The following is a 17,595-nucleotide window of genomic DNA, read 5'->3' on the forward strand; positions in this document are numbered from 1 at the left end:
CTATCAAATAAAACATCCATTATGGCTTCAACCTCTCTCCAGTCTGGGTCCTGCATCTAAATCATCATCTCTAAAACCATTTGCCCCCTTATTTGGATTGTCCCTACAGCTCCCAGCAGTGATTTTCCAATTACTTACATCTGAGATTGAGAAAGGAACCTTCACTGTAACAGGTCCCTCCTTGCTGACTGCAGCCAAAGGGGGGGCTTGAATTGCTTCCTCTTGTCTACCCCTTGTTCTTCCAACTATTGGACTGAACTCAGGGGAACCACCATCCTCATGTCCTGGTCTGGTGATCACCCTGCCGAGTGGCCCATCCGATGGTGGGGGGCAACCACCAGGTCAGTATCATCCTCTCGTTCCTGCTCACACAGCTTTAAACACCTCTGTCCTACCCTGCAAGCTGAACATCTTTTTGATACTCTTCCAGATTTATTTTCCTTCCCTTGCCTGGGGCTGGTGTGACCCAAGGGCAGGACCCAGCACTTGGCCTGGCTGACCCTCACACAACTGGCCTCGGCCCATGGATCCAGGCTGCCCAGGTCCCTCTGCAGAGCCTTCCTGCCCTCAAGGAGATCGACACTCCCACCCAATTCGGTGTCGTCTGCAAACTGACTGAGGCTGCACTGGATCCCCTCATCCAGATCAGTGATGAGAGACTGGACAAAACTGGCCCCCACAGGGAGCCCTGAGGGACACCCCTGGTGACCGGCCGCCCTCCGGCCGGTTTTGTACCCAGCGAAGAGAACACTCGTCCACGCCATGATTCGCCAGCTTCTCCAGGAGATGCTGTCCAAGGCCTCACCAAGTCCAGGGAGATGATGTCCTCAGCCTTCCCCTCATCCAAAAGGCAGGTCCCATGGTCATAGGAAGAGATCAGGTTGGCCAAGCAAGGCCTCCCTTTCCTAAACCCCTGCTGGCTGGCCCTGATCTCCTGCCTGCCCTGCACTTGCCAGGAGAGCTCCCCAGGATGAGCCTCTCCATGATCCTCCCTGGTCCTGAGGTCAGGCTGACAGGCCTGGAGTTCCCCAGATCCTCCTTCTGGCCCTTCCTGTAGATGGGGTCACATTAGCCACCCTCCAGTCACCTGGGACCTAGATGTAAACACCCATCACCTGCAGCCCCTGGAAAAGAATGTGAAATCGATCCTAACAGGCAGGAGGAAATCAGACTGACTGGACTCAGGCAGATCCCAGTTGGGATCCCAATCAGCAAACAGAGAGAAACCGTTGCCAAGCAGTGGTTAGAGATTTGATAAATGCAATTAGAGCTCACAAGGACAAAGTACAGGAATGTAAACCAAGGCCAGATGACCACCCCAGTGATTCCTGGGGAAGACTAACACAAGCTTTGTTAAAATACGGAGGGATGAGCCTTCAAAATCCTAACAAAGCATCATTGGCTGTCGGTGTATTTGTGGATCAGGCAGGCCCAGACGTCTAGAAAAGTGCAGTCAGACGAGCTCAGATGTGGGGCTGCTGAAGTCAGCACAGCCTGTGTGGATAAAAACAAAGGGGGGTGCTCCCCAGCAGGAAAACACTGTCCCCTCTGTCCTGGGTTAGTGGTCAGGGTGAACCACAAGCCAGAGGGCAGAACTGCTCTCTGTTACCCTCCCAAGAGAAGAGAAAAGGAGAATAAGGAAGAGAGACTGAAAGGTTGGAAATTCAAACTGGAACAGGTTTACTGCAACACGGAAAGGGGAGTCACACATGGGGGGAGGAACAGATCTAGAAACTTCATACAGATATACACAGAACAGATCTTGATGATCACAGGAACAGGGGCGGATGGTCCCTTGTGGCAAGGCTGCCTCAGGAGAGGGGTCCATGGCTCTTCACAGCATCCATACTTGTAGAATGCAACTCCATTGGAAGAAGCTCCAGGATGGGCAGTTTCAAGTCCAGCAGAGGCTGGGGAGAAAAGAGACAAGATTCCTGGTGTTACTTTGGCAGCAGACAGGGGCAAATAGGTCCCTGGAAAAACATGAGGGGCACCTGGAGAGGCTACAATCCAGAAAGAGATTCAAGAACTCCCAAGGAAACATCACAAGGAAAGGGCTGGGAACAAACACATTTTCCCCACATTTGCTTGTCAGCTCAAAACGCTCACGGATGCAACGCAACAGCTTTGTGTGCACTCAGACCGTGGAAAGAGCCCTGGAGCTGGAGCTGAACACTCTGGATGATTAAAAGCATCCAGGAACAGAAGGAAAGTGTCTCAGGGGCTGCCTGCTCTGAACCAGCACCAGTCCCTGCCAAGCGGGGACTCTGGAGGAACAACCATGGAACAGGGGCAGCTGCTCTGGGGACACCTGGCCTCAGATCAGAGCAGGTTCGATGCTGTGTGTTACAAGCCTTCGACTCCTTGATGTTTGCCTGAACACTCTTTTGTCACTGATTCTTCTCTCTTGACTCAGAACAGGCTGCACCGCATGAGCTACAAACACCAGCCATGACTGAGAGACAGCAAAATCAAGAGCAAACAGCAGAGAGTGTGTCTGTCATGGGCTGGTGCTGAAAGCAACCATGGTCATGGGAGGAGAAGTGATGGCTGGAGTCTAGAAAAATCTGTCCCAGGGCTCCTTTCATGTTTGTGACTGAGGACTAACTCTAGCGAAAGATGCCTTCAGCCTCAGCCAGGTGTACCTGTCTGCAGGAAATGGGGCACTTTTCTTTGCCCTGGCTTCTTCTTCAGGCAACTGCAAAACACGCTGCACAATATCGGGTGAGCAGGACATCTTCATCGTCGAGGCTGATCTGGAAACTGAGCAGGAAAACCCTGTGCTGACCCCTGGGCAGTTGACAACTTTCAAGCCATGGTTTCCAAGAGCTGGGAGCACTCATCTTTTCCCTTACAAACACCCCTGACATTATGACAACTTACCTCTGTGCCGGGACACCTCTCCAGCAGGACACTTCTCCACCAGGACACTTGTTCACCAGGACACCTCTCCCCAGGACACCTCTCCAGGATCAGCAGGTGCCCCAGGGCTGTGTCCCCCTCCCTGGCCCTCCCTGCCCCCTGGGGTGACAAGCTCTGCAGAGCCCTGGCACGTGGCAGGGGGTCTGTGTGCCCCGGGAGCCACAGCCTGGGCCTGGGCACCCCTGGATCTGCCCCTTCCCAGCCCAGGGATTTCCCTTCAGTTCATCCTTGTGGGTTCATTTCTCACCTCTCTTGAGTTTCTCTCACTGTGAATTTTAATTCTAATCAGAAGAAAAGTCTCTATTTAACAGCCATGTTGTGGTTTTTATTCAAGTTCTATTGTTATTGTATATGTTTCGTTATTATATTTCATTATGCTACATTTTATTATTTATGTTATATGCTGTATAACTGCACTTGTGCACCATCACTTTTTACCCTGTTTTGCTTTTTAAGTGCCTTAAAATACTATTAAAACACATTGTATTTTTTAAAGTTATACTTGTATTGTGTATGTTTTGTTACTGTTATATTTCATTATGCTACATTTTGTTATTTATATGTTGTATAACTGCACTCATGCACCATCACTTTTTACACTCTTTTGTTTTTTAAGTCTTAATACACAATTAAACATTAACAGCATTAAAAAACACCTTTTGTCATTTTATAATTGCATTTCTGTAATCACTTTTAAAACTGCATTTGTGTAACATGACTGCTAAAAAAGAGACTTTTCTTCTGATTAGAATTAAAAATCACAGTGAGAGAAACTCAAGAGAGGTGAGAAATCAACCCACAAGGATGAACTGAAGGGAAATCCCTGGGCTGGGAAGGGGCAGATCCAGGGGTGCCCAGGCCCAGGCTGTGGCTCCCAGGGCACACAGACCCTCTGCCACGTGCCAGGGCTCTGCAGAGCTTGTCACCCCAGGGGGCAGGGAGGGCCAGGGAGGGGGACACAGCCCTGGGGCACCTGCTGATCCTGGAGAGGTGTCCTGGGGAGAGGTGTCCTGGTGGAGAGGTGTCCCGCTGGAGAGGTGTCCCTTCCTTCCTCAGAAATGACTGAAGAATCCCGGTTCCTTCAATTAAACAGAGAATAGACAATTAATATTATTGTCATATTAAACTTCTAAGTCTAGAAAAATCTGTCCCAGGGCTCCTTTCATGTTTGTGACTGAGGACTAACTCTAGTGAAAGATGCCTTCAGCCTCAGCCAAGTCTGCAGGAAATGGGGCACTTTTCCTTGCCCTGGCTTCTTCTTCAGGCAACTGCAAAACACGCTGCACAATATTTTGTGAGCAGGAAGTTTTCACAGTCAAGGCTAAACCGGAAACTGAGCAGAAAAACCCTGTGCTGAGCATGGGCAGTTGACAGTTTTCAAGCCATGATTTCTAAGAGCTGGGAGCACTCACCTTTTCCCTTACAAACACCCCTGACATCATGACCCATTACCTCAGTCAAGGTCTTCAGAGAATACTTCATCCTGCACAACCTAGAACTAAACACAGAAGAGACAATATTATCCTCATAGTAAACTTCTAAAACAAGCTTTAAATCCACACTCAAATGTGATAACATCTAAACATCTCATCCCAAATGGAGACACCTGGCTTTGGGGGTTGATTTGAATGAAGAGAAGCTCTTGGCCAGCCAGGCTGTAGCTCTCCCTGCTGAGCCACATCAACTGCAGCACAAACCCACCTGCAACTCACCAGCTGCACTAGAACCAAAGCACAGAGAAGTCACTGCAGGGAAGGTCTGGCCAAAGTCTGTCACCAAATGCACGAGCAGAATGTCAGCTACATGCTGAGACACACACACACATGCCTTCCCTAAGGACCAATTCCATGGAGGCTTCTGCAGCTCCCTGAGAGAGGAGGTGCCACAGCAGCTGCTGCAGGACTGACAGACACCATGGGACAGAAAAAAGGACGAGCCAATATTTTCTCCACCTTAAGATGGAAAACTGGAAAAGACCCTACAGGTGATGCCAAGAGTTTTCTTGATGGTTATTGCAAATACCAGGACACACATGTACCAAAATCTAAGAACAGACACAACTCTTTCTTGTGACCTTTGCACTTAGAAGAGACTGCAACAGCAGCAGCTTCTACACAGCAGGTGCTGTGGGTTTGACTGTGTAACCCACATCAGCTGGTCACACAAAAAGAGCACTTCTTCCTTTCTCCCCTAGAAGGTGCTTCTTGCTGCCAATGCCATTCTTCTCACTGACAACTCTGACTTCAAAGTCTCTGGAAGAAGCCATCAGATGGGCAGGAAGATGCTGAAGGGCTTGGAGCACGTGAGCTCCGTGCAGAGGCTGAGAGAGCTGGGACTGCTTCTTTCCTGGAGCAGAGAAAGCCCAGGGAGACCTCAGCTCTGTCTAGAAATCCCTGGGGGAAGGGGCCAGGGGGTAGAGAAGATGGAGCCAGACTCTTCTCAGTGGTGCCAAGGAAAAGAATTCCAAGAGGAATAGGTGCCAATCAGAACAGAGAACATTTCATTTTCACATCAGCACTTTTTTGATTTGTTAGTTTTAAAACTGTAAGCAGGGTCAAACTCTGCAACACGCTGCCCAGAAAAGGCTGGGGAGTGTCCATCCTTGGAGATGCAGAAACCCTGGCTGGACATAACCCTGAGCAACCTGCCCTGGATGACCCTCCTTTGAGCAGGGCTGGACTTGATGATCTTCAGAGGCCCATTCCACGCTCACGCACGGCAGGAGGCTCTGAGTTTTGTACAGAATGCCTGGGGGAACAAGCATTGATTGGATGGCAAAGGGCAGGCTCACCTGGCAACACAGGACAAGAAAAGAACCAGATCCCTGTGCAATGTACTCAAGAGGCCAAAGACAGCAAGAGCCTCAGGAGAGGAAGCTCTCTGCAGAGCCTCACCAGAGGAGCAGAGCAGGCAGGAACTCCAAGGCCCAAAGAAGGGGGCCATAAAGCAGAAGAGGGGAGGGGAGGGAAGGGGTCTCTCTCCAGGACTAAAGGGACAGCTGCCACAAAATTCACGAGCTCCTCCAAGAGAACCACCCTGTGTCACTTTGTTGGAACAGTCTGTGCCTGCACAGCTACAAGAGGGGAGCACTGAGAACAATGGAAAGAGCTGGAAGAACAATGGGGAAGGACCCCCAAAACCTCTCGTTGTTTTCAAGAAGCTGCAAGCAGCAGCAAAATCAGAGGGAGAAGAGACCCCCACCATGGGAAATGAGACACAGGGAGCTGAAAACAAAAGCAGGAAATCTAATGCCTAGCCCAAAGATGACCCCAACACAGGCACAATCCTCAGCCAAGCACTAGTAGCTGAGGTGTAAAAAGAAGCCATGGTCCCTAGTTTCTGGAGCCTTCACAATGACCAGAAGGTCCTCAGAACATGCTCAAGGACACGTGCAAACATGCAGTGGGTCTTCTAAAAGAATGTAGTTACACAGATCATTATTTAGATTTAGACACAAGCACAGCACTAACACAGCAGCACCCCCAGAAGAAATACTAACAAGTGACAACCACAACCCAAGTGTGTCATAGGGACCACAGACACAGGCCAGAAAGGCACTTGCCTGCAAACATGCACTGCCTTCCTGCACTTGCCTCACTTCTTGCCCCTCTCGTTGATGCTGTTCTACTTGGCTGGGACTGAACTTGTCGGACTCCAAACGATGCTCAGTGTCACTCACCTCTTCTTGCAGCTGCTGCTGGCTCTTCTTCACCTGTTTCTGTTTCCTACACTTCTTGGAGAACCCCCCAGTTTCTGCTTCTGTGCACCTGACTTTCTTCGACCTTTTCTTCAGGTGCTGAAAAAGCGGATAGTCCTGCAGACAGCAAAAACAAAGAGGAACTCAGAGGGATCTCAAATTAATCCACTCACCAAAAATCGGTCACAGCTCGGTCAAGGACTGTGTTCTGGTTTGAGCCAGGATGAAGCCAATTTTCCTTTTATTGAGTTTTCATTTGATTTCCCCTTCAGGAAGCGTTCTTTTAACTAGCAGCAGAGTGTTCCAACCAGCACTGACAACAGTGCAATGTTTCTCTACCTGCTGGGGCTTCAAGGTCGCACCTTCACTCTGCCGGCTCAGACGCTACAGGGAGATCTCTGACCCCCCCGGAGGAGGCTGAGTGAGACAGACAGCAAAACTGGCCAGAGATCTTCCATTCCAGAGAGCTACGTGAGCTCAGGGGAAGCACAGAGATCACACAAGACAACTTCCTTCCTGCTTCTTCTTCCCTTCTCCTCCACCTGTGGCCGGCATCCGGGGAGGACTCCGTCCCTCCCTCCCCGTGGACCCCCAGGCTCCAGCTCTCCTGACCCTCATCACCCTCCGCTTTCTCCAGCAGTTCCGGGATTTTATGGGACTGTTCCCAGCTCAGGAGATGCTGTGGGAGTTGCTGGGGTGGGGGGAGGAGAGAGGCTTTTGCCAGTCTCTGAACATATTTGTATGTAATTGTATATCTTTCTTTTATCATTGATGTTGAATTAACGCTGTGTAGTTGAGTTTTCAATGCAGCCAAGTCTCTGTCTTTTCCTCTCTCTCCCTCCCTACCCGGGTGGCAGGGGAAGGGGGCCGAGAGCATTGTTGAGGACCAATCCACAGCCAAGCAGTGGTAGTTGAGGTGTGAGAAGAAGCCACATTCCCTACCTTCTGGAGTCTTCACAAGGACCAGAAGGTCCTCAGAACACGCTCCACGACACGTGCAAACGTGCAGTGGGTCTTCTAAAAGAATGTAGCTACGCAGATCATGATTTAGATGTCAGGGGTTTTTTGGAATCTGAGCACTCCTTCAAATGTGTCCAACCCTCACGACCACAAGACTTCCCCCCTGCCACATGCAGCTGTGGAGGGTCTGGGTGATCAGCAGTTGATTGGGCATATCAGACCAGACAGTCTTGAAGTTCAAATGAGACGTCACTTCAGGCTCAGAAGCACAACCCTGCTGAGGACACTCTGAGCAGTGGCTGAGAACAGTATTTCAAAGTGCTCACCTTAGCAGCACAGGTGTAGATCCTCCTTCCTACTTGAATGCTTCTCACTGAACTTGGCTTTCTGTTCAGTGCCTCATGGGTGCCAGGCCTGCCCAGTTCACTTGGACGCTGAACTGGGCTCGCAGCCAGCAGCTTCTCCTGGAGCAGAGAACACACTGTCAACCCACCTGGGGAAGCTCTGGGCTCAGGGGCCTGCAGGCACATCACACACACAACAGCCCCTCACCCAGCATCACCCTCCTCCCCCTGCCCTGCGGGAAAGACACAAGCACAGCACTAACACAGCAGCACCCCCAGAAGAAATACTAACAAGTGACAACCACAACCCAAGCGTGTCACAGGGACCACAGACACAGGCCAGAAAGGCACTTGCCTGCAAACACGCACTGCCTTCCTGCACTTGCCTCACTTCTTGCCCCTCTCGTTGATGCTGTTCTACTTGGCTGGGACTGAACTTGTCGGACTCCAAACGATGCTCAGTGTCACTCACCTCTTCTTGCAGCTGCTGTTCACTCTTCTCCAGCTGTTCCTGGTTTCCACACTCGCTGGAGAACTCTTCTTGTGACACCCCAGCTTCTGCTTCTGTCCCCGTGTCTTTCTTAGATTCTGTCTGCAGAGGCTGAGAAAGCTGATCCACCTGCAGACAGCAAAAACAAAGAGGAACTCAGAGGGATCTCAAATTAGTCCACTGGTGAAAAATCGGTCACGGGTTGGTCATTCAGACTGTGCTTATCATCTGCTGCCTCAGTGCGAAGGTGAAACCACAACATTCAAATTACCCCCAGGCTCAGGAGCTCACAAAGAGGGAGGTTTAGGAGCAGCTCACCCAGGCAGAGGCTTGCAGGTCTCTCCAAAGGCCTTCAATCCTATTGCTCTGCTGCTGGACTATGGCCTCTAACCTGGCATTTTCCATCTGAAGGCTTAAAAAGAAATACGGGGCTTATTACAGGAATCCACCAGAGCACCCGTTCTTCAAGAACAGCAGGGAATAAACAAACAAAAGCATCTTCACAATCATGTGTTCACTTGCTGCGATGCAACAAAGCCATCCTGTGGTTTTCACACCACCCCAGGAAGCCATGGGCACCTTGGGTCACTGTGCTCTTACCGTTGCACTCGTTCTTCCAGCTCTTTTATTATTCCGTCTGTTCCAGAAGATGCCAGCAGCAGGTCTTGCAGTTTCTGGAAAGAAGCTCTTAGCTCTCTTTCCTCCTCATCCCAGGCAACCCTCAGACCACCAACACAACACACAGACTGCCGATGCCAGTCTACCAAGTCCTGCACCTGTGAAATCACAGCAAGAACCCACAGCAGTCAGGGGAGCTTTTCTCTAGAGGAGCCAACTGCTGCTCAAGAACCCCAGCGCTGCCCGTGTCTGCACCCAAAGTGCTGTCTTCATTTCCAGGACATTCACACCTTCACTTCTACCAGCAAATGAACACAAACTGGGCTCCTTCATCATCTTGTAGACTGGTCTCTCCCGCCCCACTCATCTCCTCTAGCCTGGCTCTAAGCACCAACACCGACCCTCCCATCCTTTCAGGGGCTCCTGACACTCTCTGCATCCACTTGTTTGCTCCTCCACTGAAAAGAGGAATTGAAAAGTTCTCCTCAAGTGACTTCACAGTCCCCTCATAAGGAGACTGAGGTGAATTCTATTTCAGAACTCTGAGGCCTCTGTACTTCAGCTCTGGTAAGAACACAGCAAGAGGTGAATGGAGTTCAATCCATTTGGCTGCTGGTGACCAGTGGTGTCCCCAGGGCTCAGCACTGGGGCCAGCTCTTTTTAAGAACTTTACCAACAACCTGTGTTCAGCCTGGAGAAAAGAAGGTTCAGGGGAGACCTTCCTGCTCTCTACAACTACCTGAGAGCAAGGGGGGCGTTGGTCTCTCCTCCCAAGTAACAAGCCACGGGACAAGACGAAGTGGCCACAAGTTGTTACAGGGGAGGTTTAGACTGGATATTGGGAACAATGTCTTCACCCAGAGGGTTGTCAGGCACTGGAACCAGCAGACAAGTAGATGTGGAGCTGAGGGACATGATTTACTGGTGGCCTTGGCAGTGCTGGGGTAAAGCTGCACTTGATCTTAAGGGTCTTTCCCAACCAACCCAATCCTGTGGTTCTGTGTTCCATAGGGGGGAGCGAGGGGAAGCACAGCCAGCACAAAGAAGCCCAAATGCAGCAGACCAGGATTTCTCCTCTTCTTCAGAAATCAGACAACCTGCTTGGCCAAACCAAACTCCAGACACATCACTTGATCTTGCAGAGCTCCTGAGCAAATCCAAACCTCTGACCAAGTAAGGACATCGTGCCCTCATGCCAAAGACAGGGACACTCAGTTTCTAAAACAGGGCAATTCATTCACACGTCATCCAATCTAGCCTGTTGCAGTTTCCTCTAGGACAACACCACGTACCTTGCTTTTAACCTCTTCCAATTCCTCTTGCAAGCCCAGATTCCTTTTCCTCAGCTCCCTGCAGCAGCACTTGGTCTCCTCCAGCAAAGCTTCTGACTTGGATTGTTTTTCAAGAGCACCAGCAAGCACCATGCCCTAAGGAAACAGTGACATGAGCATGAAGAAAGTTGTAAGAACATGAAATGTGCCTTTCCTGTAACTTTTTTGATGATACAATGAGGCCTGTCTTGGGACTGAACTCAGAAGGTATGACATTGGGCCTGCCATCTGCAGGCACCTGCACAGGTGATCAACTCTCTTCATCTCTCTCAGCTGAGCACCTCCAAACTCTCAGCAGCTGCTCATCAGGGTTTCTGTTTCCTAACAGAAAAAAGGCTCAGGTTTTACTCTTCTCAAACAATACACAAGCACACACTGGAATCATGTGGGTTTTTTCTGACAAAACCCAGAGAAATGTCTTGTGATGTAAGAGCCATAGTTTGGTTACAGATACTACTCTGATGTCTAAAGGCAGGACTTTGTATTAGATCCTTCTTGGTTCTATTTCTCCATTATAAAACTATCATTACATTAATACATATATCTGAAAGCTCTTTTGAGATACACTCCCCACCAGCCTCCTCAGCTCCTGCTGCCTTCTCAACAGAGCCTGCAGCCTTGGTGTCCCCAGGGACTCAGACCATCCAGCTCCTCACTCTTCTCTCCTTAGCCAGGCCCTTGTCTCCCTCTGCAGGAACTCCTCCTTCCAGAGGGTGAAGGAGCACCTCAGCAGCCACCAGCTCTCCCAGCCTCTCCATTCTCTCTCACCAGCTCATAGCCCAGCTACTCCCACCTTCCAACAGGCTTCAGGGCTCTGTTCTGCCTGTTCAAATCAAGCCTGTCCCTCCTCCATGGTGCCTGGCTGTGGGGTGGAAATCGTTTGCTCCACCCTCGAGGTGTTCCAGAAGACTCCAGCCCTGTCCTGGATGCCCAGCACAAACAGGGTGCCTGCCTTATTCCCCTCATCAAATCCTCTCAAAAGGACCCTCTTCAAACACTCACTAACATGGCCAAACCAGCACATGTTTTGCAGAGGCAGGGAAAGCATCAGAGAGGTCCCCAGAAGTCAAGATTCTGTGCATGATCTTTCTCTTACAAAGAGGAAAACCTTGTTGATTCAAACAGATCAGCACGTCACAGACAAATCTCCCTCCTCACCTGAAGATGCATTTTGCACAGGAAAAAAATGCCCTTGCCTGCCTTGTTTCTCCACACAGCACAAGGGGAAAAACACTGCTCCCAGTGGAAGCAAACCAGCTGGAAACCAAACAGCAGAGCAGCAAACACCCAACATCATGGCAAGGATTTTACCCCATCCTAAGAGGACTGGATCCAACTTGACTTCAGACTGTAACACAACCTCCATCTCCAGGACTCCCTGCTTAGTTCTTGACCTCAGTGTGTAACACGATTTACCCATGCAGACTCTAATTCAAAACCTTTGGGGTTACATACCTGCACCCCAGAGTTCTCCACAGCTTCACTGATGTCTTTTTCTTCAGCTGGTGCTGATGTGTGACAGGTAGATCCTGAGTGCTCAGCTACAGTGGAAAAAACTACATGTTTATAACCAACATGACTTCATGCTGCTTATTTACACCTACAGTGCATCTTGAATACTGCTGAGAAAAATCTGAATACAAAATAACACACCCCCCTCCATTTGAGAGCTGCAGGAGAGAAAATTAGCATCACACAGATTTCATGTGCATCTGTGTGAATTCTTTTCCTCTGTGGCATTTTACTTCTTCATGTAAAGAAGTGCTGAATATCACTATAAATGGCCACAAATAAATCATTCCTGTCTTGTAGAAGTCCCTGATCTCTCTCTCTGATGAACAAAAGGCAAGAAAAGCTGCTTTCCTGCTCTGCCAATGCCCGTGAGGATTCACAGGCGAGGGACAAATCTGCTGTCTCAGAAGACAAGCACCATCTTAGTTCATTTACTGTGCATTAATATTCATGGCGGAAGAATCTGGATCCATATTTACTAACACATTTCTCTCACCAGTGCTGTCTTGTGAAGTTGTCTTCTGGGCTTCTGGGCTGCCACCATGAAGTGATCCCCCAGTTCTTTCTTGGAGGCTTTTCTTTGGTGATTTAGGACTTTCCATTCTAGAGCCATCACCTTCAAGCACAAGAAAAGGAAAAATACCTGTGAATAAAAGGAGTTACTCATTGAAGTTGCAAGTGGCATGTTTCCAGACTAATGCACTGGAGAGGAGCTGTCTGGGAATGTCTGGAAAAGGAGCCAGGCAAGGGATGGGCAGGATGGAGGAAGGACTTGACCAGGGACAAAGGCTTAGCAGGGGATTCATCTCTTCATTTAACAATATGGCTTATTTGTTCCTCAGGTGACTAAGTGCTGTGTTTAAAAACTTACTTTTCTCACTTCCTACAGAAAAAAAACCAACCCCACAAACCCTACTTTCATAAATCATTATATCATTACATCTTTTCCAGATAGCTTACTGTGTGTCCTGCGCTGCTGGAAAGCATCCATTAACAGTCTCAAGTTTGGCTTCTGCTGCTTCTGGAAAGAAAGATGAAAAAAACAATATTTTTTTTTAAAGCAGCAACAACAAATACTTTGTGCCCATCAAATCCTGAACAGTAAATCCATTCAGGCTGTCCTTTTGATAGTGCTCAGGTGCTGGCTCCATCCTGCACTTCTAACTACACCAACACTCCTCACACACCCAAACCAGTGGGTGCTGCATCCCAAAACACTCTGCAGGCACTGCTGCAGATTGTGTCCAAAACTATCTTTACATGCATCACAGTTCTACAAATCTGTTTCCATTCTTTCGAATACTTAGTAACATCCAGCTGTCTGTAAGATTGCAGTTTCACAATGCTCCCTTGCAGATGTGCACAAGTCACTGTTCAGATCCCCAGACTTCATGCATCAGTTACTCCCTGCACGTCCACTCACCAAAAGATCCCTACATTTCCCTAGCAGGCAGAAAAATGCATCCTGTCTATTTCAATAAATGCAAGACAATGAAATCATGTTAGAACTAAAGATGCTGGCACCTCCAGCCTTGCAGAGTGGCTGGAACCACCACACTCAGGTTCCTCATCCCTGCAGAACCCCAGAGCCACGCAACAGATGCTCCAGACACCACTGCACAAGTTGGAGATTCTGCAGAACCTTGGTAAAAGCAGCAGGGCTGAGAGCCTGCAGGTGACAACAAGGACACTGCCCCTGCATTCCAAAGAGGGAAAACCTGCAGCCTGAGGTGACAGCAAGCACGGAATGCCATCTCACAGAAGAGGAACCAACCCACTGGAGGCACTCGTCCAGGGAGTGCTCCTGAGGAACCCAACGACGAGGGAAGGAGAAGCAGCTGATGAAGGATTTCAGTAGATCTTGATCAATAAATGCCCTTTTCCTGTCTCTGTTAGGGTTTATCCCCAATAAGAACAGTAACAAGCTCTGGAGAAGAACAGAATAGATTCTAAGAACACCACAGAGACTTTCAGGCTCTGACAATCTGACACAAAGGAACAAGAGGAAACCAAACAAGGTGCTTGTTTATCTCGTCACCTCTTGCTCTTTTGCCCCACAACACGAATCTGCTGCAGGCTCTGCCCCAGCTACAGGGCTGGGGGGAAACACTCACAGCAGAAGAAAGACTGGCAGGCCAGAGACTGCTGCTGAGGAGAAAACAGCATCGGCTGCAGCTTCTTTCAACCCCAGAGAAAACTTGTCTGCAAATCCTTTCTTTTTAAAGGACATGTTTCCTGCAAAGGCACCTACCTTGGGGCTAAAATCCAGCTCTTCTTCGGAACTACTCCAACTGTCATCATTCCCCTCTTCCTCAGAGCTTCTGGAAAAGCCAAGCACAATGAGTTCTGTGTCTCTCCAATCATCCCTCAAGTCAGCCTGAGGTATTTTGAAAGTCTCACCTGATTGAGCCTCCTTCGGACCAGTCATCTGTTGCTGTTCAGACATGAAATGACATGTTGACATTAGATGTGGCAGGCTAAAAACTAACCAGAACAAGAACCATTTCACAGGGACAACTCTACAGCTCATAACAATGAAACTTTGGGCAGCCAATTCAACACAAGCCAGCATGAATAAAGGCATCTCCAAGACAAACCACCTCAAGAAAAGGCCACAGGGACTCTCCTCCTGAGCTCCCCCACATTAGGGATCCTACCTCCTCTGTCCACAGCAGGTGCCCCCAACATGAAGCCAGCAGGTTCTGCCCAGTGAAGAGTGCCAGGTGCTGTGCAGCCCTGGCCACCACGCACAGAAGCTTCTCCTGTGCTCTTCTGCTCTGCATCTTCTGCCAGTTGTTTCCCAAGACTACGTGGAGAAAGAGAGGAAATGTGTTTGGTAAAGACAGCCACCTACCTGCACGTACCATTGAGCAGAACAGTTCACAGCCACTTCTTATCCATCCTACACATATTCATACACACTCAGCAACTCCCGAGTACAGATGAAGGCTGATGCACACAGAGCCTGATGCAGGGCTGCTCCCTTAGAGCACACCTTAGACAAACAACACCCACAGCTACAAAGCTGTGCTGAAGAGGAATGAAGCTGCTCAGGATTTTCACAAGAGGGATCTGATCAGTTGCATCTCCTCTGAAACAAAAGGCTGGCACTGCCTGGGCACTGCAGGGGAAGGCAGTAAGGAACATGGTGCTGGGCTGGGGAGAGGGTTCACAGGCATTTCAGTCTGCCAAGCTCCACCTCTGGCTACAGACACATTCTAGACTGTATATTGGGCAGATGTGAGCTTAGCCACAAAGCTGGAGAGGTAACAGGGAATCCTGGGGAGAAATTTCCTCCACTTCCAAATTAACATGAGACACAGAAGTAATACACACCAGAAGGCAGCACTAAGCACAGCTTCAAGACAGCTCGAAACCCACCATTAAACCCTGGTGCTCTCACCAAAATATTCAAAAGCCACACTGACAACTGACAACTTAGTCTCATGATCAAGTTACACATTTACCTGGAGTATCCCTGCAGAACAGCATCATCCCCAGCTGTGCGCCCAGCAGCGTCTTTCTGGGAAACATCAGCCCCGAACTCAAGAACTCTCACCAAATCAAGCTGCCCACCAGAGGCAGCAATCATAAGTGGGGTTCTGAAAGATCCAAAATAGGAAATAGATCATTTGACACAGGCACGCTGATTATTTGCATTCCTGCTTGCCCTCAGAAAAACTGTTCCCCCCATTACTTGAAAACAAAGGAAAGAAAAAGCTGTTTCCATTAAAAGCGACAACAAAGGGGGAGAGGGAATCAAAACCAGTTCCATGTTCAGACAAAGCTTCCACACACACAACACTGAAGCACACCCTGTGCTGCTGGGCAGGAGATGGTTTGTAGAACTGAGGCCTTGCTGCTGAGCTCCTGACACAGCTCCTGCCAGACAGGGCCTCCTTGCAGTCCTCAATGTGGAAAGCACCGTGAGGGCCCAGAGCAGCCAAGGGCAGAGCTGCTTCCCAAGGCACACGGAAACAGCTCCTCTGGGTCTGCCTCCCTGCTCTTTTTCACAGCTCACTCCCACGCCTCCCAGCAATCCAGCCTCAAGAGCACTAAAAGGATCCATTCTGAGAAACCCCTCACCTTTCACTCAGATCTCGAGCCTGCACATCAGCTCCTATTTTCAGGAGAACCTCTGCCATCTCTTTGTGATGTTCAGAGACAGCCAGGATCAGCGGGGTACATCCCTCCTGAAAGGACACAGAAAGTCATCAAGTTCAAATTCAAGTAAAAAGAAACCCCAAACTTCCAGAAAAATACAAATGCAACTTTCTGAAAGAGCTTCCTTCGCAAATAGAAACATTTACCTTATTCTCTGCATCAATATCAGCATCATGCTCCAGTAACAGCAACACCATGTCTACATTATGAGACAGGACAGCCAGGTGGAGGGCGGTGTTGCCGTCAGCATCCTGCAGATCTGGGTTAGCCCCATGCTCCAGCAGAACAGCCACACACTCTTCCTGCTGGCTCTGCACTGCCTGGGAACAACACACACAGAAAGGAAAGGCTTCCAAAGCTGACCTTGCACTGTCCCAGCTCACCCAGCTTCTCAGCACTGGGGAAGAAGAGCATCTCCAACCATGAGCTCACCTTTGCTGTCCCACCCCTGTTACAACGGGCACATTTCTGCACAGGCCTGTGCACAGAATCCTGCCAGACACCCCTCCATTCCTGCACAGGCCACGAGCCCCTCTCCAAGAGCAGGACACATGCCACATACCTTCATCAGGGGCGATCTCCTCCAGTTGTCACACAGGTCCACCTGGCAGTCCTGTCTCACTAGGAATCTCACCACATCCGCATGGCCGTTGGCACAGGCGAGATGCAGAGGGGTCCTGGAAGGGAAACACAGGAGCTGAACAGAGACTGCCAAAGGACCAAAGCTGTGTCCCCACCCAGCCCTGGGCACCCTGCCCAGACCCTGCTGCTGCTGCAATCCTGCACCCATCCCTCCCAGGCCAGAAGAGAACTGCTGATGCCTCAGCAGCTGCACGACAGCCCTGCAGGGAGACCCAGGGCCAAGGGGCAGGGCAGGGGCAGCACTTCCCACCGCACCTGAGCCCACCCAGCAGCTGCCAGCAATGGAAAGCTCTCCAGTTTCCCCTCCCAGCTGACAGGGAAAGTCTTGCTTTCCAAGCAACCCCCTTCAACAGGAGCCCCCACAAGCCCTCAGGGGGGTGATGCCAGCTGGCCCCCAACAGCTGCCGGGGGGCTGGTGGCCCCGGGCTAGTGCTGCCCTGGCTCCGTGGGCTCCGTGTCCCAGCACAGCCCTTGTGCTGCAGCCAGGGCTGCCGGGGCCTCGTGGAGCTTGGCTCAGGCCCTGCTGCAGCCCCGCCTGCCAGCAGCAGCCCAGCTGTCCCCTCAGCCCCACAGCCCCTCACCGCTTCTCCTGGTCGCGGCTGTCGATGCCCAGCACCCTCAGCCCCCAGCGCCAGCGCCTCAGCCAGGCCAGGTCGCCGCGGGCAGCCGCGCGGTGCAGCCTGCTCATGGCTGTCCTCTGCAGCTGGCGGGCACTGGCGGCACTGGCGGCACTGGCGGGGGCAGCGCAGGGCTGCCCAGCAGCGCGGCCAGAGGGCGAACGCTGCCGCTTCTTCCTCCAGAGCCCCATCAGCCGCTGCTGCGGGGCGGGAGCAGCAGGAGGCACCGGCGGGCTCTGCCGGGCCCGGGGCGAGGCCGAGGGAGGGAAAGGACCGAGCCGAGCGGCACGGACAGCAG

The 17,595-nt window shown here is 50.6% G+C and overlaps 1 protein-coding gene and 1 long non-coding RNA gene across 2 annotated transcripts; both read right to left on the minus strand.

Annotated features, from left to right (window-relative positions):
• Window positions 1–3,961: 3,961 nt before the first annotated feature.
• LOC127396185 (uncharacterized) lies at window positions 3,962–7,723 on the minus strand. Its single transcript, XR_007891938.1, has 4 exons — window positions 6,959–7,723; window positions 6,602–6,736; window positions 4,109–4,420; window positions 3,962–4,001 (listed from the first exon to the last, which is right to left on the minus strand). It is a non-coding gene; the product is annotated as an uncharacterized LOC127396185 (long non-coding RNA).
• LOC127396184 (ankyrin repeat domain-containing protein 62-like) lies at window positions 7,721–17,368 on the minus strand. Its single transcript, XM_051643789.1, has 19 exons — window positions 17,262–17,368; window positions 16,936–17,067; window positions 16,601–16,715; window positions 16,185–16,358; window positions 15,961–16,067; window positions 15,342–15,476; window positions 14,532–14,680; window positions 14,275–14,308; window positions 14,126–14,195; window positions 12,835–12,892; window positions 12,371–12,490; window positions 11,818–11,903; window positions 10,324–10,458; window positions 9,014–9,189; window positions 8,732–8,825; window positions 8,396–8,542; window positions 7,906–8,043; window positions 7,792–7,808; window positions 7,721–7,742 (listed from the first exon to the last, which is right to left on the minus strand). Exons 1-19 carry the CDS (start codon window positions 17,366–17,368, stop codon window positions 7,721–7,723), a joined length of 2,016 nt encoding a protein of 671 aa, XP_051499749.1.
• Window positions 17,369–17,595: the final 227 nt, after the last annotated feature.

This window comes from Apus apus, unplaced genomic scaffold (genome assembly GCF_020740795.1).
Source record: "Apus apus isolate bApuApu2 unplaced genomic scaffold, bApuApu2.pri.cur manual_scaffold_30_ctg1, whole genome shotgun sequence".
Taxonomy (NCBI): Eukaryota; Metazoa; Chordata; class Aves; order Apodiformes; family Apodidae; genus Apus; species Apus apus.

Coding starts and splice junctions, on each gene's coding strand:
- LOC127396184 (XM_051643789.1), bottom strand. CDS start 17,368: ATGAGCAGGCTGCACCGCGCGGCTGCCCGCGGCGACCTGGCCTGGCTG. Junction 15,477..15,960: donor GCTCGAGATCTGAGTGAAAG/GTGAGGGGTTTC, acceptor TGGATCTTTCAG/AACCCCACTTATGATTGCTG. Junction 8,044..8,395: donor AACAGCAGCTGCAAGAAGAG/GTGAGTGACACT, acceptor TCTCTGCTCCAG/GAGAAGCTGCTGGCTGCGAG.